This window comes from Zalophus californianus, chromosome 7, assembly GCF_009762305.2.
Source record: "Zalophus californianus isolate mZalCal1 chromosome 7, mZalCal1.pri.v2, whole genome shotgun sequence".
In the NCBI taxonomy this organism is placed as follows: domain Eukaryota; kingdom Metazoa; phylum Chordata; class Mammalia; order Carnivora; family Otariidae; genus Zalophus; species Zalophus californianus.
Window position 1 is genome coordinate 45,870,265 of NC_045601.1, and position 21,191 is coordinate 45,891,455.

Here is a 21,191-nt window from a genome sequence, read left to right on the forward strand (position 1 = left end):
GCGTTGTCCCCTGCTCGCCTCGCTTGCTGGAATTGCACAATGTCGTGAACTCCGAAGGCATTCTCACGACCAATTACCGGAGCTTAGCAACAGTCTGTTGATGCCTGGTGGTTTACAACATCCCACACAAATGGTGTGTTATTTTAAGTTGTGCTGTGGCATCTGGGCTTTCTAGGCCACTCGGGGCCACCACATGTATAACAGCCATATAGCAGCTTCCTGTGGACGGTGTTAACATCTGTCTCGCGCGCGCCTTGTCCTGGAGGTTGAATTTTCGAACCACCACCCAGAGATGGCGATGTTTTGTTTTGTTTTGTTTTAAAGATTTTTATTTATTTGACAGAGAGAGACACAGCGAGAGAGGGAACACAAGCAGGGGGAGTGGGAGAGGGAGAAGCAGGCTTCCTGCTGAGCAGAGAGCTGGATGCGGGGCTCGATCCCAGGACCCTGGGCTCCATCCCAGGGTCCTGGGATGCTGACCTGAGCCGAAGGCAGACGCCTAACGACTGAGCCACCCAGGCGCCCCTGGAGATGGCAATGTTGAAACAGCTCTAGGATCTAGTTGGAGCATCTCTCAGGGCCAAAGTTCACAGCTCTGTGGGAGGTTCCTAACATAAGCTCACTGAACCGGCTGGAGCTCTCTGTTTTAAGGTCTTCTGAGACCACGGTAGTCTGGGCTCCATTCATGTACTCAGTCAGCTCATCAAGTGTTGTTGTTGTCGTCTTTTTAAAAAGATTTTTTTATTTATTTGTCCGCTAGAGAGAGTGAGAGCGCACAAGCAGGGGGAGTGGCAGGCAGAGGGAGAAACGGGCTCCCTATTGAGCAAGAAGCTGGATGCGAGGCTGGATCCCAGGATCCTGGGATCATGACCCGAGCCCAAGGCAGGCTTAACCAACTGAGCCACCCAGGCGCCCCTCGTCAAGTGTTTTTTGAATACTATGTATGTGCCAGGCACTGTGCAAGACTCATGTACAGAAAATGAGCAGGAAACCCAATCCCTACCCTCAAGGAGTGTAGTCTAGTGGGGAAATCAGAGTAGTGATTTTTATGTTCTCTTTATGTCTTCTAACTGTGAGCTATCCAAGGGCAGTATTTAATAACAGTATTGTTTTGAGTTGTTATTGCAATTTATATTTCAACTTTGATGAAAAGTTCTGTGAGTTCATCTTTCAAAAGATGTTTTTCTTTCCTCAGTCCTTTTCGTATCAGGAACTGAGAATTCCAAGAATTCTCCTCAGAACTCTAATAAATGGCAAGGATCCATCCTTCTGTCATTAAAAACAGATTCCTTAAGAGTGTGGGGCGAAGGAACTAAGAAATCAAGATTATCTGCATAGGAAAGCAATAAAATTCTTTTATTTTACTGGCTGTCTCTTATCCTGGACAAAATTAAAAAGTGGTAAACAACAGGGGCTGAAAAGTGAAAAGTAGAGAAGACTGACAAGATGTTCCTTTCACAGAGAAAAGTAGTTCCTGTTATTATACTTTCTTTGAAAGAAAAGGAAGGTGCCTAAACCACTGGGAACTTCTTTTGTTCAGAAAATAATTCCCAAATACATACTAAAATCACTTCTCATTGTTTAATTTGGAAAATGCAAGCTAACTGAAATGTTTTTAGAAGCTCTTACCTTAAGAAAATCCCCCTTAAATCAAAGCCTCAAAGCCCCATCCCAAATCATTAACATTTCCTTTGGGACCCCCCCACTAAAATCATATGATCCTTCCACAACAAAGATTGCCCTATAACTAACTTCTGGAGGCAGCAGAAGGAGCAAGGAGCACCTTTACTTTTCCCATTTAGAAGGTACTTCAACTGCCTGAGTTAATCAAGATACCCATACCATTGGCACTAATTTTTTTTAATTAAATTAAAAAACTAAGGGGAAAAAGGGGGTGTCCCCTCTACCACACTGTCTACCTTTTAGTCTTGTTTTCCACCACCCTCCATTATATACCCTCTACTCCAGCCACAACAATCTATGTGGAGTCCCTGAAACAGGCAGGCTGAAAATAAAAATGGCAGGAAGACTTGGACAATTTCCAAAGTTTATTAAGGGACAAGTCAGGGGGATTGGGGCTGAGGCGTGGCAAGCACCTGTGCTCTTCTACAGTAAATGAGATTCGGAGTCACATACATCCTGAGGGCCCCTTTTGATCTATATACTTCCTTTTGATCTATATACTTTTGATCTATATACTTCCACAAAATATACATCCCTTTGGTCACATGTTTGGCCTGTAAGCCGGGCCTTAAACATTCTCTCTCTAGATTTAGTTTTGGATCTGATTATCTCCTACCTATGGAAGGAGACAGACTATGGAAATAGCTTCCTATCTCTTCTCCATTGGGTCCATCCTCTATGTTGAAGCTGAAGTTGTTTTTTTAAAATGCAAATCTGGGGGCTCCTGGGTGGCTCAGTTGGTTAAGCATCTGCGTTTGGCTCAGGTCACGATCTCAGGGCCCTGGGATCGAGTCCCGCATCGGGCTCCCTGCTCAGTAGGGAGCCTGCTTCTCCCTCTCCTTCTGCTGCTCCCCCAGCTTGTGCTCTCTCACTCTCTCTCTGTCAAATAAGTAAATTTTAAGGAATAAAATAAGTAAAATGCAAATCTGATTATTTAAAAAGAAAATCCTTTAGTGGCTCTGCACTGCCTGCAGTGATTTCCAACTAGAGGGAAACCTCCCTCTAGAGTGAATGTATGGGAAATGGGGGGCATATCAACATCACCTCAAGGATTTTTCAAAACCTCACACACACACACAGGTGTGCAACATCATCACCTCCCCTCTTTCAAGTCCTTTTAGCCATCCCATCGACACACCCCACCTGGTGAAAATCACTGCCATGTTGGCTCAGCGAAGTGCTTTGCTTGTCTCCCTGTTATGCTGAAGCATGAAAAAGGCTGAGGAGCCCTCACTGCAGAATAAAGTCCAAATTCCTTAACATGTCATACAAAGTCCCCTTTAATATTCTCCTGGCTTTCCATTCCAGTCTCATCTTCAACTACTCCCCACTTCATGCCCTCTGAGCCAACCACACCAATCTGGGTGCATTCTTGAACGAGACTTGGTTTTTCATACTTCTGTTTCTTCCTGCCGTTCCATTTACCCAGAATACATGTCTCCCCTTACACAGCTAGGGATTTTCCATTTAACCTTTAAGAAGGCACCAACAACTATATCTTCAGCCAGAGCCCGTTCCTGGATTCTAGGACCAGTCGGGTGTTTAGAAAATATACAAGCTCCTGGACTCACCTCCCCCTACTTATTCCTCCTAATGCTGGCCACATCTCAGTTATCTGTAACTCCATTCTTGCGGCTGACTTCTCACCTCGAAATCCAAGTCTTTGCTACAACCTACGAGGGCATGTACCATCAGACCTCGCTTCCCACCATCCTCCCCTCTCCCGCTCTGCTCCAGCCACACTGGCCTCCGGATTCCTGAAACACACCAAACACATACTGAAAAAAGATGGATGAATGGTACCTAAAGAGGAGGCTGAAATCCAAGCCAGCAAGAGAATAGGGTTGGCATCAACAGAAACAAGCCGGTTTGCTCTACGGAACTGCAACAAGGCTCAGGAATTGGCGGCGGGGCGGCACACAGCTGGAAGTGGAAAGTGGGCTAACGGCAGGCAGAGCATTCTTGGACCCCAGCAGGAGATGAGGCTTTGACTCCCTGGAGAGACTGAGAAGAGGGACTCTGGACTAAAGACAGCACTGCTGAGAGTGGATGCTGTACTTAATCAGAGGATGAGGGAGACCTCTAGCTCCCTTCCTCTGCGACTCTGAGAACACGTGCAGTTAGGCCTTTTAAGTACCTCCCTCTGCAGCCTCCCTCCACTGACGTCACCAGGGAAGAGAATGAAGACTTTCTCCGTTACAATTGCTCTGTCCAGGAGAAAACGCAGTAACATTTGGGAAGTCATGGAGCCATGGCTTCACAATTCTGAGGAAAAGGTATCTCCAACCTACATTTGTTGGTTAAGTGATGGATCAAGTGAAAGAAGAAACAGTTTTCCCAGACATGCAAAGGGGTAAGATATTTACTGTTCATTCGTTCTTTCTCAGAAATCTCAGGGAGGGGGCGCCTGGGTGGCTCAGTCAGTTGGGCGTCTGCCTTCGGCTCAGGTCATGATCTCAGGGTCCTGGGATCAAGTCCTGCATCCAGCTCTCTGCTCAGCGGGGAGCCAGCTTCTCCCTCTCCCTCTGCCTGCCACTCCCCTGCTTGTTCTCTCTCTCTCTCTGTGTAGAAAGAAAGAAAGAAAGAAAGAGAAAGAAATGAAAGAAATTTTAGGGAGGATATGCTCCACCAAAATGAGATATCAATGAAGAAAAAGGAAGCATGGGGTTCAGGAAACAAGATTTAGCCAGCAAAAGGCATAGAAAATCCTCAGAATGTTGGAGAAAGGAAATCTGAGGGCTGGCCCCAAGAACAAAAAGAACCGCCTGATTACATAGTGGTGATTGAACAGAGTTAGCAGATTCCCACGCATAGGGGTGCCTGGGTGGCTCAGTCGTTAAGCGTCTGCCTTTGGCTCAGGTCATGATCCCAGGGTCCTGGGATCGAGTCCCACATCGGGCTCCCTGCTCAGTGGGGAGTCTGCTTCTCCCTCTCCCACTCCCCCTGCTTGTGTTCCCTCTCTTACTATCTCTCTGTCAATTAAATGAATAAAATCTTTTAAAAAAAAAAGATTCCCACGCATATTGGAAAAGTTTGGGGATACAATGAAATTGCTTGACAACCAAGCAAATGAACAAAAGAAATAGTCATTAGCTTTGGGGAAACCAAAGTTCTGCACGAAAGGAGGTAAGACAGTACTCTACACGGCTAACCCACGAGTCCTGTTTACCACAGTTATAGCATGTAAATACCAAATACTGACGTAACCAAAACTATGGTAGCTGTGTGTAGGAAGGTTAGGGGTAAATGAAACAGGTGTGAAGGGAGGGGAAATGGACAAGAGGGCTAAATGCTCTTCTTCCCTGGTAGGAAGTTTTAGACCTTACCATAAACAAGGACATCATGGACATAAGAGCTAAGGCAATCAAAAATTGGTTACTTCTGGAAAGCACGAATCTAGAGTGAGAAAGGAGCGGGCAGGAAATGTTTAAAAATACAAGACTTTTTTTAAAAAAAGATTTTATTTATTTATTTGACAGAGAGAGACAGCGAGAGAGGGAACATAGCAGGGGGAGTGAGAGAGGGAGAAGCAGGCCTCCCGCTGAGCAGGAGGTCAGACAAGGGGCTCGATCCCAGGACCCTGGAATCATGACTTGAGCCGAAGGCAGACGCTTAACTGAGCCACCCAGGTGCCCCCCAAATATAAGCCTTTTAGTACTATTTTACTTTTTCGATCATGTATGTTTATAATTTAGGGAAAAAATCCAAAACCAAAAAGGACTCCCTAAACAAAGAGAGGGAAACTATACAGCCAAGAGTAAGAAAGTCCTCATGCAACTTGGACCTTAATAGAATGACGAAAAATTAAATATTTAGACTATGTAGTGGATTGCATGATTTCTCAGTCATTTCCTGAGGAATGTCAGTAGCTGATTGGCGTTATAGCATAAAGCAGATATCTAGCCGAAACACTGCTGGGGAAGTATGTTATCTTTGCCAGTGAGCTAAATAAGCTGCAGAAACTGACCTCTTCTCAACATGGACCTAAAGACCGGAGAATCTCGCCGAGGGGCCTTGCCAACAAATGAAATGAGGGGCGCCTGGGTGGCTCAGTCGTTAAGCGTCTGCCTTCGGCTCAGGTCATGATCCCAGGGTCCTGGGATCGAGCCCCACATCAGGCTCCCTGCTCGGCGGGAAGCCTGCTTCTCCCTCTGCCACTCCCCCTGCTTGTGTTCCCTCTCTTGCTGTCTCTCTGTCAAAAAATAAATTAAAAAAAATCTTAAAAAAAAAAAGAAATGAAATGAAACGAAATGAGCACAGGAATAAGCACGGACAGGAAGTGGGAGAGAGGAAAGTCCCCCCTTGCTGGAGCCTGTTTCCCCCCTTGCAGATTTTGGAAACTCCATCAGATCATCTCAAGTTCCTTTTTTAGCACTAAAGTTCAAGTTAGACCTTCACACGCACCACCTTAACCCCTTTTATTTACTGAATTAATAATCTATGGCATAGGGCGCTGGGTGGCTCAGCTGGTTGAGCATCTGCCTTCGGCTCAGGTCATGATCCCAGGGTCCTGGGATCGAGCCCCACAACGGGCTCCCTGCTGAGCAGGGAGCCTGCTTCTCCCTCTCCCTCTGCCCCTCCCCCTGCTTATTCTTTCTCTCTCTCTCAAATAAATAAAATCTTAAAAAAAAATCTGTGGCATAGATGACCATATGTCCCAGTGTTTCCAGAACAGTCTTGGTTTATTTCTGTTGTTTGCTCCACCTTCAACTCTTAAAAGTGCCTAGTTTAGATGATAAATTATATGGCCCTTCTACCCATGATCATATCCATTTTAATCTTGTTTTATATTTCTAAGGAAAAACACAAATTTACTTTTTAACTTACAAATACAACATTTCACAACTTGCTTTCTCTGAAAAATTTGCGGCAAAATCTTGAACTCCTTTGTGGGTGGTTTATGAACCATCAACAATTTTTTTAAAACAATAAATCATAATGTAAATTTTTCTTTTAAAAATCATTCAGTGGGCATAACATTCTAATAAAACTATTAAACTTAGAATATTTGCTACTTCTTTAAAATCATGACTAAAATATTTGTGGAAGAATTAATATCCTAGGTGATACAACAAATTTTAATTATTAAAACAGTCCCAGAATAAGGTCTTCCACCTGACTTTATCCACAGTTCTAACAATGATCTCAAAAGAGTGTTCACTGCAGATGATATGTCTCATCCATCATCATGGCTGGTTATAAGCTGATCAGTTACCAGCCAGGGAATACGCCCCTTCCACTGCACAGACAAGCTCTGTATGCTAATAACTCCCAAATTTTCTTTAAGGCTAGGACTAAGAGTCCTGCCAATCCCCTGAACAACAGCTTACGTATTATTCAGTGAACTTGAAACACTCCTTTCTTAGGCAGCAGTGCTGAAACAGATTCCATAATTGATTACGCAGTTTACAAGGGAGACAACATTGCTCGGTTTTCTGGGAGATACAAAGAGTTCCTTAGTTTTATTCAAATATGCACTAGCCCTGATATAAAACATGTCTCGTCATAAAGAGCTGTGATTCCTTTCAGCATTTTTTTTTTTTACTTAACCACTTAAGTCACTGCCTGTGGAAATTTCTTTTTAAGTGAAATATGAGGTCCAATTAGAAGGAAAAAAACCTATTTAATCAATTTTGTTTCAAAGATGCATGATTACCATATTTTTAAAAATTACTTAAAGAACGAACTAATGTCTTCAACTGGAGCACGCTATGATGACTAATTTACCATCTGCCCTGACCTAATGAAAACAAAAGGAAAGTTGGATTTGGCACTCGCCTGCACTTTTTATCCGTATTAGATAGTAGGCCTTGAGTTTTTGGATCTGAGATCAGGTTCGCTTGGTAGCCTCAGAGCAATTTTCCCTTTTTTTCAAAATTTGCTTTTGATCATTTCAGACAATTCATCCCTCGGAATGAGAAAGAGAAGAGAGGAATGTTGAATGAGGTTAAGTAAATGGAGAATCTGTCACATAAAGCAAGTTTAAATCCCAGTAACAGCATCCATGCAGGACAAACGGAAGCATTATTCTTTTGAAAACATTATTCTTTTAAACAGTGTGTAATGACATCCTCCCTAGAGACGTCCTCCATGAAAGAAGAAAAACTACTTCCTCAGAAGTCATCTTCTAGGTGCCAAGTGTAATGAGTGAAGTCAAAACTTGTGTTTTCTTTATGTAAGAAGGTTCAGAATTAGAACTGCAAAAAGGTGTTTCTCCATATCCCTGTTTTCTGTTCCACACTGGTATTTCCATGAGCAGAAAGGACAAGGAAAAAGAAAAGATTGCTATTATGACTTCAGACCTACAGATCAGTGAATGCGTCCTTACTGTAAACTCTGAGCCAAGTAGATTTTCTGTTTTCAAGAAAGAAATCTGCAAGACTCATCTATGTAGAATGTAAGGTAATTACTCTTAAGTTCCCTGTAAGTAGATCACTTTCTTAGGCTGAAATCTAACCTGTGCGACATGTTCCCAGCACTCTCTGCTCCTGTTGTCACTAGAGAACTTGACAGTAACTATGGTGATTTTGTTTTTAATTACTTAAATATTAGAAGTTGGGTTTTGTTTTTAATGTTTTAAAATATGTCTAGGTCACAAAAAGATAAATAAGGAGAGAAATTACTTCTTTTGATTCAAATACTACTTTATAAATTTAATTAATGCATGTCCAAATAGACTTCTCTTCAAAGATTTCAAAGTTGTTGCATACGTGTTTAATGTAATGGAACAAAGAAGGAAGACACTATAGATAAATCATAATTATAATGTTTATTTAGCAAAATAAACTTGAAGTTTTCTATTAAAAAACATAAGAATCATACCCAAATTTTAGTTTCCCCATCTTCTTTGGTATTGAAATCAACATTTGGGATATAAAGTATTTTATTTTGAAGTTGAGCCACTGGGTCTACAACAGTTTTCCATATAAGGAAAAGAGAAAATTAAGTTACTTGTAATTGTCTTATTGATTGAACAACCAATGGAGGCATTATGTGTGTGCAGAGACCAACATCGTCAAGGAAATACTCATTCACTGATACGTGTTTTTCTACTGAAAACATATTTTAAATTTTTAATGATCGTCTGCCATCATTTTCTTGTGCTGTCTGAACAGGAATCCAATATGGAGATCCTGCTTTCATTTAACTAATGAACTACTCTCCAAGGAAGTTAACACCACCATACCAGGACTTAATAATACTTATTTTTCAACATGACTATATGAAAAAAAATTTTCTGATTTTTCTCAGAATCGCGTACTTCAGTCTTTTCCATAAAATAGTATCTGGAAATTGCTAATAGCATTAAATTAATATTAATAAAACCCAAATCTATCTAAATCTTTTTCTTAAAACCAGACTTGCTGTTTCTTCTAAGGGTAATATTATATGGACTGCTAAATTAGCCAAGCCAAATACTTCCAGAAACACCACGGGACAACCAAGCCACTCTTATTCCTCTGATAAATCTTTGCCTTTCCAATTCTGATTTCTCCATATCCCTGCCTTCTTGTGTGAAAATATGTTCCCCTTAATTTGTTAAAAGGAATCTTAGATAAAAAGACCAATAACAAACTGGGGCAAGTTTTGTTTTTGGTTTTTGTGGGGTTTTTTTGCATAGACTCTTGTGACCACAAAACGATCAAACAATGGATAGCTTTAATGCTAACACTGTGATTGGGAACAAGAAGAGTACAACCACAATAAAATACAGCTATCTACTAGAAGGACTGCATAAAGACATCTTTGGCCATGCAGGCTCTGGGCCCTCTGGAAATAAGTCAGTTGCATTGCCAACATGACAAAGAAAATAGCAATGTTCAGGATCAGGAACAGTCTGGTATAGGAGGACGACAGTGACGGGGCCCGGCTGCGAGTTGTTGTCATCATCCGGGCCTGTCCAAACCGGCCTTTCAGGGAGCCACCGTTTTTGTGTTTCTCATACGTCACATCTGCAAAATCTAAAAGGTCTTTCATTTCTTCATCTTCATCGATGGGCAGTTCTTTCTGTGCCAAAATCTGAGCCTTCTGTCGAATCTTTTTTTCATTGACTTCGATCTGTGCAAAAATATCGGGGACGGCGTCCACAAATTTATAGCGTTTGCCTACCCTCCGGTTTCTCTTTGACTTGCTTTGCTGTTGCTGCTGCTGTGATATGGCAAAAATCCTATCGATGGCCTCCTCCGTCTGCCTCTTATCTGAAAATCTCAGCAGGCGCTCAGCGGTCTTCCTAAAGCTAGCTGTGTTCCGGACCCGGGACAGGATCTGCTTCTCCAGCTGCTGGAACACTGGCTTGAAACGCTGCAGGTTCTGGTCCACCACAGCGGCGTAGTCCTTCACCTCCGGCACCGAGGTGCTCTTGATGGCCGAGCTCTGGTCGAACAGGATCCTCCGCCGATCGGCAATGACCTGTGCAAAGGCTGGCTGCGCCGTGTTCTCTCCGCTCCAAAGGTAAGCGGCGTAGGCATGCTGGCTGGTGGCGATGAACACGCCCAGGTGCTGCGAGTCTCCGTGGATGCTGAAGCTCTGGACGTCGACAGACGGCCCTATGAAGAGGTAAGCTGTCCTGGTGATGGGGCTCCGCAGGTGCACAGTGACGTTCACGTAGTTCGTCCCGTTGTAGGGGTAGCCCCGAGGGTACGTCGCGGAAGCAAAGGTTGCTTTCTCACTGTAGCCGGTATCGTCCATCCAGTACATTTTGTAGAGACCGTCCCGCTGCCGGATGAAAGCCCCGTGGACCCCATCTACCACTGTTTCCTCGAAGGGAACGTCCACGTTGTGGAAGAAGCTTGCTGCGCTCTCCAGCGGGCTCTCCTCTCCCAGGTGGATCTGGTCCACGAGGAGCAGCAGCTGGGGGTGCAGGAGGATCAGATTCCTCTGAACGTTCTTGAGATCCAGCCGGGGGTTATAAGCTCCCACCCCTTCTCCTCGGATGAAAACCACTCCGTTTTTCTCCTCTGCTGCAACCACTCTCCCCTGACAGCTGGCTGCCAGGTCCTGCTTGTACTTAGACCATTTTGAAGAGCAGTCTTCCGTGACCTGACCCTCCCAGGGAGAAAAGCAGCTCTTGGACACAGCTGGCGAGAACATCAAAACGTTGTTGAAGAAGGTGTACTTTGGCCCATAGAGAGCCTCCGTAATGAAAGGCACACCATTGGGAGCAAAAGTAAATGAGTTTTGATCAGGATGTTCATGCCCTGCATTAAAATTCCTCCATCCTTTGATCCACTCTTTGTATTTGTTTCTGTGCACAATGTCATATATTGCACGGCCCCCGAGTTTTCCCGACTTGAAGGAAAGAAAAGATCTATTGATTTCTGCGGGCAGTGCACTTCCGTAAGTCACAACACCCCAGTCTTCAAAATAATGCAACGTGGGGGTGCCAAAATCTGGGGGAGGAACAGATTTCAAGCTGGCGTCATACCTGAAAGGATGAATTGTTCAAAATTAAATGGTTTTCTGGTGGAAGTTAAAATAACCCATCGGAACTGTGATGGGTTCTTTGTAATGTGGCTGCAGGAACCAGCACACATACTACCCAGAGTGCCGGCAGTGTGTTCCGGAGGAGGGGCACTTCTGGAAACACCCATGGATGAGTTTGCACAGGGGAACACCCTTAGTGAAGGGGAGACGAGTCTATCTTCATAACCTGTGATCCTTGGGTTTGAGCCTGCTTATCGCTACGTGGACCTTCTTCATTGAATGATTTCAGAGCTGCCCTCCGAACCACCGGGGCTCACAGAATTACATTTGCAAACTTCTGGTCCAGGGGCTCCTATTCTAGAGAACCCCATGTTAGGATCTAGACTTCTTAACAAGCCTCCAGTTGTAAACAAGTATTGTTCTGCGACAACCAATATTATTGAAAGTTTGTTAGAGTACTTTTCACCCTCTAAAAAAAATAAATTTTAGTAAGAGTCAAACTTCACGTATTAGATAAAATTTACTGCCAATATCATATCTAAGAATATAAGTGGATGAAATTCAAGAAACTATTAATACTGGAATATTTATAACTGTGGCTACCACTGCCTACCAAGAGCCATGGGTTTTGTTTTGCTCTGCAGATGATATCATGGATTTTGGACAAAAAATGGCCTCTCATTTTCATTTATGACAAATGTTTATTATCAAATCGGTACAATAATTAACATTAAACTTCCACAGTGATTAGGAACACAGGTTTCTGAATCAGAGAGGGCCCCCGAAGTAATCATAAACATGATTATTTGCTTTTGATGATCTGAGATAACATTTCTGACAGGTTTAGATGATTTCCTGCTCAAGGGAAGTAAAGCAGGCCTATACTATTAGCTCTCTAAAACGAATCGATCACCTATGGTTAATCTTACTGGTGTTGGATTTTGGCTGTTTCGTCTGTTGTTCTAGAGTTTTAGGCCATCAGAAACTGTGTCTCTACTTAGGTCTAGTTAATAATGTTGGCTTAATTACTGTGACTTAACAAATCCAGACACAAGATGAATTGGCCATACTTCTCTGATTTTGGTCTGCATATTCCTATAAGTGGCAGATTTTGAACCGAGTTAGACTTAGCATCAATCTGACTCCTACAGTCAGCTTTATAGAACCATCCTGGTTGTTTATTTAGGATAAGTGAAATCACTACTAAATAATTACTTCACACCCCTAAAACAGGAATGGTTACATATTAATATATCTACTTCATCTGTGACAACAGTTTTTTAAAATGCTGGTTAAATTACCACCAGTTATAACTTTATTAATATATTTTTCCCCTCTTACTTGTTTAAACTAAAAAAAAAAAAATAATGAAGAGAAGAAAATCAAACCACAGAAGCTTATTTTGGAATTGAATACCCATTTCAATAGCTTGAAAAGACATCAAGGATTAATGATCAACCAGTTCCCTGTAATTTTTATTTTAATTTATTGGATGCCAACAATATTCTTGGCAGTACTTTAAAAAGGAGACCTGGCTTCTCTTTCTGGGCTTAAAAGATTAAGGCAGAAAAAATTACATGGTTCTTTTATTATCAAAGTGAAACTGTCAAATACTGTCAAACACTTCTAAACAGTTTTGGAAATTCAGTAACAGCTTTGCTATTAGAAGATTATAATGCTCCATTTACTAAAACATTTTCCTACCTTTATTTCTTTCTTTGCTGTGATTGTCACAGTAACCCAGTCTAAATTTTGTGGTTTTCTCTTTATATGATTTCAAAAATGATATAAATCAAAACATGCCCATCTACTTAACAGTGTGAGCCCAGGACATCTCTAACACAAGAAAACCAAAAACTGCCAGCAGTAATGAGATCTTCCATGGAAGGAAATGTTTCTAGCAGAGCCTCCAACGCTGCAACAGGAACCGAAGCTGAGCCGGCATATGGAGAAGGGGTTACAAAGTGCTTTCTGTAGTTTTTCTGTTTAAATGCAGAAATCTAGCACACTTAGCCCTGGGTACAATTCCTTTTAAAGGCAGCCCAACATGTCCTACCAGAGAAATTCCGTGTGAAGAGTACACCAGCGCTGCCCTTTGGACGGTGTCCCCGGACCTTCAGTCACCCGGTTCCTCCTGATCTGGTCAGCGAGCCAGTTACCACTGCCGTTACGCATGACAAATTTATCCAGGAACACTAATTGGCTTTCTGGACCATAAAACCAGTTGTAATTTGAGTCTGCAATAGCCACGGTTCTTTGAAACCCTGGGGAAAGAAGTTTGACAGAATGAAGATACATTTAAAACGGCATGCTCCTATAAAGACCTAAACAACGATTTCCAATCCTGGTTGCAAATTAGAATCGATTGTGTACCTTGGATTAAAAAAAACCAAAAGCACGATGTCCACGCTTCACCCCAGACCAGTTAATGAGACCTCTGAAGGTCTTCCACAAGTGTGCAAGTTTGTATTTGTTATGTGGCAACCTATCACTGGTAATGGAAGTGCCACACTTCTTAATGCTCTTGAACACTGCCCACCTGCCGCATTTCCCAGCGCCCATGTTAGGTGTCATCCTATCTACAGAGACACACAGGCTCTCCTCCGGAACACGGGGAGCTCCCGAACTTGGACTGAGCACTAGATCTCTTACCAACTCGTCCCATATTCTACACCAACAGGAAGACATAAGGTGCTGCAATTTGGCATAATAAAGTGGAACTTCTAAGGCTTAAGGGAGACACTGCATTTCTATAGGAAGAAAATTTTTTTTTTAAGATTTTATTTGTTTGACACAGAGCAAGCACAAGCAGGGGGAGCGGCAGGCAGAGGGGGAGGGAGAAGCAGGCTTCCCGCTGAGCAGAGAGCCCGATGCCGATGCCAGGACCCTGGGATCATGACCTGAGCTGAAGGCAGCTGTTTAACCGACTGAGCCACCCAGGCGCCCCCATACAGGAAGAAAACGTAATTCCCACAGAAGATCCTGCTAATATGTACTGCTGGAAGTTAAAGAGAGAAAATGCAAAGAGCATACTGGAATAGGTCAGCAGAACAAAAGCAGGTAAGACTGGATATGCTCCAGGTGTTCTTGAAAAAGAATGGGAGACAACTCTGAGCCAGACAGGAATAATCATTACTAGAACAGCCATTGTGGAGGGGGGGGGGAAAAAAAGGTTGTCAAGAACAGATTGACTTTTAACACATAATCCCTTCTAAAATGATATCATGACCATATTTACATAATTTACAGCTAATGTTTTTGCTTCTACCAGTTTAGTAAATGCTATTCCAAGTAAATCTTATGATAAAATGTGATTTCCTGAATCTTCTATTAATCTGCGAATTCCCTGAAAGCTGATGTGTTTTATTTCTCTTTGAATACCCTGCCTGGTAAAGTGCCTGGCACATAGATGTTCAATAATGGTTTGCTGGATTAATTGACATAAATGCATGACTCCTCCTCTTAGAGATGTTCATCCTGTCTTTCCCAGTTTAGGATGCAGTCACAGACACAGCTCACAGCAGTGATGTGGCTGTCTGTTAGATCTCAGATCAAATTACAAAGCACTGAGTCCTCGTCAAGGTCCCTGGCCTCAGATGGCCTTTGTTTATCAAGGTAACTAAAAACAGGCCTCTCCTGCATATCTAAGAATAAGCAATAAAACAATAGGGTTCTGAAAGTTAATTCTCAACTAAACTTTAAGAATCTTATCATTCTTTTGCTCTGCTGTATTTTTTGGATAGCTAATCAAATAATGGAGATTCTATTCAGTCCATGTGTACACAACCAGAGCAAAAAGATTTAAAGACCGGATTCTTTACTGTAGGTCCAGAATCACCATCTAAAAATGACATTTCACTGGGGGAAAAAAATGCCCATCCTTTTTTTCCCCCAAGTTTTTATTTAAATTCTAGTTAACCTACAGTGCAATACTGATTTCAGGAGAATTCAGTGATTCATCACTTACATACAACACTCAGTGCTCATCACAGCAAGTGCCCTCCTTCATACCCATCACCTATCCCGCCCATCCCCCACCTCCCTCCCTCCATCAACCCTGAGTTTGTTCTCTATCTTTAAGAGTCTTTTATGGCTTGTTTCCCTCTCTTTTTTCTTCTCCTCCCCCCCCCCCACCCATATGTTCATTTGGTTTTGTTCTTTAAATTCCACATATGAGTGTAATATATGATATTTGTCTTTCTCTGACTTATTTCGCTTAGCATAATACGCTCTAGCTCCATCCATGTCATTGCAAGTGGCAAGATTTCATTCTTTTGGATGGCTGAATAGTATTCCATTGTATATATAAACCACATCTTCTTTATCTGTTCATCAGTCAATGGACTTTGGGCTCTTTCCATAGTTCGGCTATTGTTGATAATGCTGCTATAAACATCAGTATGCGTGCGCCCCTTAGAATCTGTATTTTTGTATCCTTTGGGTAACTACCTAGTAGTGCAGTTGCTGGGTCGTAGGGTAGCTCTCTTTTTAACTTTTTGAGGAACCTTCATACTGACCTCCAGAGTGGCTGCACCAGTTTGCATTCCTACCAACAGTACAAGAGGGTTCCCCTTTCTCTACATTCTTGCCAACACCTGTTGTTTCTTGTGTTGTTAATTTTAGCCATTCTGACAGGTATGAGGTGGTATCTCATACTTTTGTGTTTTGTATTGTATTTTGTATTGAGTTATGTTTTCATGTGTCTATTAGCCATCTGAATGTCTTCTTTGGAAAAATGCCTATTCATTTCTTCTCCCCCATTTCTTAAGTGGATTATTTGTTTTTTGGGTGTTAAAAAAATCCCCATCCTGATGAAAATCTACCTCCTAAACTTTTTCTAACATCTTAGTCCTGTTTGGAAACAAGGAGAGTAATAAGGCTGTCCTAGAAATGAAAGTGTTCTTAAATCATATACATCTTTTTTTAGAGCTAGTTCTCTTAGAAGACCGAACTACATGGCAACAAGGAATTAGAAGTTTTGTAGCAATTCATTTTTTTATCTTTCATATTTTACACTCTTTATTTCAGTAAACTATTCAAAGAAAATACTAAAGCTCCAGCATATATGTATGTATGTCTTTCATTTTGAATATCTATATAGTTTGGAAATAAAAACTAAAAAACAAAAGAGGACCAATTTGAGATTGCACGTAAAGGAAAATTAACATGTAACCAAAAATGTTTATATTCTGTTAAGATTTGTGAAAAGGAAATGTTATTTTTGCAGATGAATTAGAAACATATAAAGTTTTTTGTTTTGTGAGCTATTTCAAATATACAAAAAATAAACAGAATAATATTTTGAAAATTAAAAAAAAGATTCATGAAAAGGAATTTGCATACATACCCAAGTTTTACATCTACTAAAATAAAAGTACTTTGGGGGCTACGAATTATATTTGATCCATTATGCTCCAAGCTTTACAGTACATAAATCACAAATCCTCACAATAACTTCCCAAACGTTCTGGTTATATGCAACTCTTGAATTCTTCTTTGATTTTTTATTAAAAAAAAAATCCCCTTAATTTCAATATGACTTGAACCCCACATTTCTTTTCCTAGTCTAGCCCATTTTCATAATCAGAAAAAACGATCATAGTTAATGTTTTCCCATTTCTGATTCCTCATTATACCTGGTAGGATGGTTCTATACATAAATGCAAAGTGTTGTTTAAGCCATGGGTGACCAAAGTGGTTGATGTCAAAGTGCCTCTGAACAAGAAACATATACTGGAAGAGGGACCTAGTGGTATAGCTTCCGTAGGCAACTCCTTCGTAGAGGGAACCGTCTGTCACCTCTCGGAGCAAGACCAGAGACTTCTCCATGATGGTCAGAACTTGTTTGGTCCATAGGTAGGCTTCTTGAAGATACCCTGAAGAATGAAAACACATAGAAACACTGACTAGGGCTATAATGAAGCATAAACAAAATTATGACCAAATAAAATCCCCTGAGTTATCTGACTACAGGTCAAATAGCATTCTGTAAAACTCTCACTTTACCAACACTATAAATAACATTCTGCTAATTCAGGTTTGTGTCGGGTCCATGATGTAAGTTACAAAGTTCTCGAATACAAGTCATTTATTAATTAAGTGAAGATAAACCGTGAAATGAGCATCAGTTTCCAATCTTTAATACATGTGAAACCGCATCACACCAAAATTACAAACTGCACATAACTTTAGGCTACAAGAAAAGATCTGTGTATTAAGACTTTAAATTCAATTTCTAAAAACTACTACTTGAAAATATTTTTAAAGCTCTTATCTTCATAAAACTTGCACCATTATTTCATATGATTTTTAATAAGCTGCTAATACTATAAAGGCTAAGCAGATAGTCTTCAATTTGTTCTGTCATTAAAAGACAATCTCTCATCCTTTATGTGCTTTTTGATGCCATAGGATTTCAAAAGGCAACACAGCGGGTCAGAAACACCACTGGAGTGACAATCTAATGGTGAAAAATATCAACTGGGAGTCCTGAATCTACCAAAAATGAGCTAAAATTTTGTTCAAGCACTTCAACCTGTCACATTTTTCTACTTCTGCGACTGAAAATTAAAGGCCTTAAAATTTTTATGAAATACTTTTGACTCAAAAATCCTAGCTTCCTATAATTCTTGCAAGACTAGCATTTAGGTAACAATCACAACTCACATTTCTAAAACATTTGTAATTTACACAGCACTGAACACAATCTTCCTTAATCCTTTTACCAATTCAATTAGGCATTATTACTCCAAAATTACAGAAAAGCTTGATTGTTCAAGACTTCTGACACATGACTAAAAATGAACAGAACTTTGATCTGAACCTAGGTCTTTAGATTTCAGTTTTGTTTTGTTTGCTTATATATTTAAAACATACAACCAGTGAGGATGAAAGTAAGCTCGTTGCCTCCTGATGTGGATGGAGTCTTGTTACTTCGCTCCTGCAGATGTGTGTGATCACCAGTGCTGAACACTACCATGGCCTACCACGTGTGCTGGGTGTGAGGGCTTCCAGGGGCCCTGGGACAAGATCCCAGCCTAAATCCAAGGTGCCAGGCTCTGTAAGACCTCACTCCCATCTCCTGAGGACACAGAGGTGACTGGATTGTACCCTGTCTCCTCCTGTCCAGCTGTCCACCTGCCAGGCCAGTCTTTTGGAGAGTTTTTAGCTTCCATTCTGTAATCATTAGGGTTTCAAGTTCTAGTCATCTTCCTCTTTTTCTTCTCTGTATCCTCCATCTCTAACCAGACTCCAACGTGATACTTAAAATCAGGCCTGCTACTTACTGCTCCCTGATATCACATGACCTGGTTTTCCCTTCTTTTTTTCCCTACAACAATCCTGTTCGGGAGCTATGAGGCAAAGTCTGCCTTCCTAAACTTCAAATCTGTCAATACGAGGCACTGATACTGGTATTTTATTTAAGTTTTAGTTAACATACAGTGCAATCTTCGTTTCAGAAGTTGATACTGTTATTGATGCTATGCCCATACACCTTGTCTGGAATGTTCTTCATTATTTTCACTTATCCAGATCCTATCTATATTTCAAAGTTCTATGAACCTTTTCACACTGTTCTCCTGAATTCAAACTTAATACTCTCGATCGAGGTTTAACCATAGCTTCATGACCCCTCTTACTCCATTCTCTGGTGCTATGGTAACTACTGCATATTCATTTAAACATTTCCCATGTCTTCCTTCCAACTGATTTGTAAACGGCTAATGTGTGATCCTGTGGTCCCTGTGTACCGAGCCTTAGACAGAGTTAGCAGAACAGAGAGAACATTCTAATTCTCCCACTTCCGATGGGAACTACTGGTACACTAAGCTAGCCTAGTATCTGTGAGGCTGGTCTGGAGAACATGGGATTGTCGAAACAGCCTGTGAGGTGGCTCCTAAAGGTGGTGAGTGTGCCAAGAAAGCCAGGATGGTAAGCCTGATTATTAACTGAGATGCGCAGGGCCAGAGATTTCACCTCTTCTTCTGTCCACTGCCGACATGGGGGTTCTGGAACAATATCTCCCTGAGCAACCCATTACTGTAATCAGAAAATAAATGCACACACAAATGCCTGCAAGAGGAGAACTACACGTTTTGGTCCAAACTGAACTGGTATTTTTGATGCCTGCAAGTATCTGGAGCAATCTTATCTCCCACGAAGAATGAAGAAATAAGCTCTATTCCTGCTACTAAAGAACTAAACATTTATGGAAAGAAATAAGACTCTACTAGGCTAAAATCCAAGGCCCCGGGCTGAGACCTAGCTTGTCTTGGGTTCCTTCCACCATTTCACGAGGATGTCTTTTCACAGGCCTTGGGATTTATTTATCAATAGTTTGAAGATTTGCATTTTGATCTTTTATTTAAAAAAAAAATTTTTTTTTGCATTTTGATCTTTTAAAATCTCATTTTTTTTCGGAGAGTAGGGGGCAAAGGGAGCCAAGATGAAACCTGGCCTCTTAAAGCCTTCCTTAAATTACTTTGAATCTCTATTCTAAGAGAGGCAACAAAATATAGTGGAAAGAGAATGAACTTTGAGTTTGGCCAGAACTGGATCCAAATCCCAGCTACATTATATGGCTGATGTGACAAATAAAATAGGGACAAGGATTAACACATGCCATATGCTCAGTTAATATTAGTTTCTTTTCCTCTAAGACTAATTAAAAGTGATAGCTGGTTGATAAGACAAGGGAGAAAGCTAGACTTGAGGAAATCTGATGGTGGATAATCTACAAAATGCATACTAATTCTTGTGGGGAAGTGATCAAGAGTTCTATTAGCTTTGCCAGCTCCAAGTATATGTTTAATATCGTAATAATTCACTGTGATCTTAGGGCTGCTTTTCTTAAATACAGTCTAATTTAATCATGTATAGACTTTCACAGGTGTTGTAATTAAGTCAGAATTACAAGAACAGAGAAAATGTAGTATCAGTAATTATGTAATACATTAAGGGAAAGTAGCTATGTGATTCACAAAAGTCACTTCCAAATATGACCTAAATCATCTAGATTGGTTTGAAGTCCTTAGAGAAAAAAAACAGAATATTGTAATGATAGACATCCGTGTGCAAAGAACATTCATTTCAAATAATAAACCACCCGTTTAGCTTTTAAAAACTCCATTTACCCAGGATGGCTGTCTTTACTGTCAAAATTCTCTGAGGAAATGAATATCCGCCACTGATGGAGTGCTGTAAGCATATGGCTTGGGACAATCAAAAGCCTTACTTAAATAACCTGCAGGCTAATATAAGTAACAGCAATGAGGAAGTGATGTCTCTCAACTGTCTAAGAGATGCCCTGAGGTATTACTTCATCTCATGAGCTCAGTTAGGATCTAAGTATGAACATGTATTAAGGCTAGGTATAAAAATGCTCTGCTCACAAGGCAACTATGACTGATGCTGGCTTCGGCGTTCCCTCGGCTGTGTCCACAACGCACCTTGATTCATCAGAACCAGGCTTCCTGTGAGCAAGGCCATGCAGTTGGTGGGCTGATGATTGTGCAGGTACTGAAATCCCCATCCTCTCCTGTAGGAAGTTTCATACATATATCCCGAGACATTGGCAATCACTTCAAGAAACTTCTCCTGTTGTGTCTTGCTCAAGTAGTTGTACAAGAAGTCGTAGGCAGTGGCAAAACCAACCAGGGAGTGAGCAAGCGGGACTTCATCCCAAGGAGCATCTTTCACCAGCCTGCAGAGGAAAATCAACCATGTGAATGAGTGCAACAGTCCCACAGCGTTCACCACACTTTTCGAGTGTCTGTTTCTCAGAAGGAAAGGGCACAACTGAAGATACAATCCAAGAAGCTGAATGCCTCAGAATTAGCTGCCTTCCACATTAGACACAAGCATAAAATTTGTCTCATGGGGAAATTACAGAATGAATGCTTTTCTCTCATTGAGAGTTTTTCCTTTTGACTTTTTACTCTTGATGAGAGGTAGAAGACTATGTTCAAATAGATCTAAAGCATATAACATGTAATGGCAGGGCGAGATTCTCAGGAGCATCCATCTAACTGGTACTCACCCTCCCCTTTTTACACATAGTAAGAGGGTCTCAGTCCTGTTCTTAT

General features: G+C 41.2%; 1 protein-coding gene across 6 annotated transcripts in view; it reads right to left on the reverse strand.

Moving 5' to 3' along the window:
- Positions 1 to 8,439: 8,439 nt before the first annotated feature.
- Positions 8,440 to 21,191, reverse strand: part of DSE (dermatan sulfate epimerase) — a 150,137-nt gene continuing 137,385 nt past the window's right edge. For 5 of the 6 annotated variants that reach the window (XM_027602513.1, XM_027602512.2, XM_027602510.1 and 2 more), the window contains exons 3-6: positions 20,556 to 20,809; positions 16,743 to 16,982; positions 13,163 to 13,370; positions 8,440 to 11,107 (exon numbers count right to left, since the gene is read on the reverse strand). In XM_027602513.1, the coding sequence (XP_027458314.1) occupies positions 9,349 to 11,107; positions 13,163 to 13,370; positions 16,743 to 16,982; positions 20,556 to 20,809 (2,461 nt within the window). In that variant the 3' untranslated portion in view covers positions 8,440 to 9,348. Of the gene's footprint in view, positions 11,108 to 13,162; positions 13,371 to 16,742; positions 16,983 to 20,555; positions 20,810 to 21,191 lie in introns of those variants that run through there. The other variant, XM_035728558.1, reaches the window with a different exon arrangement.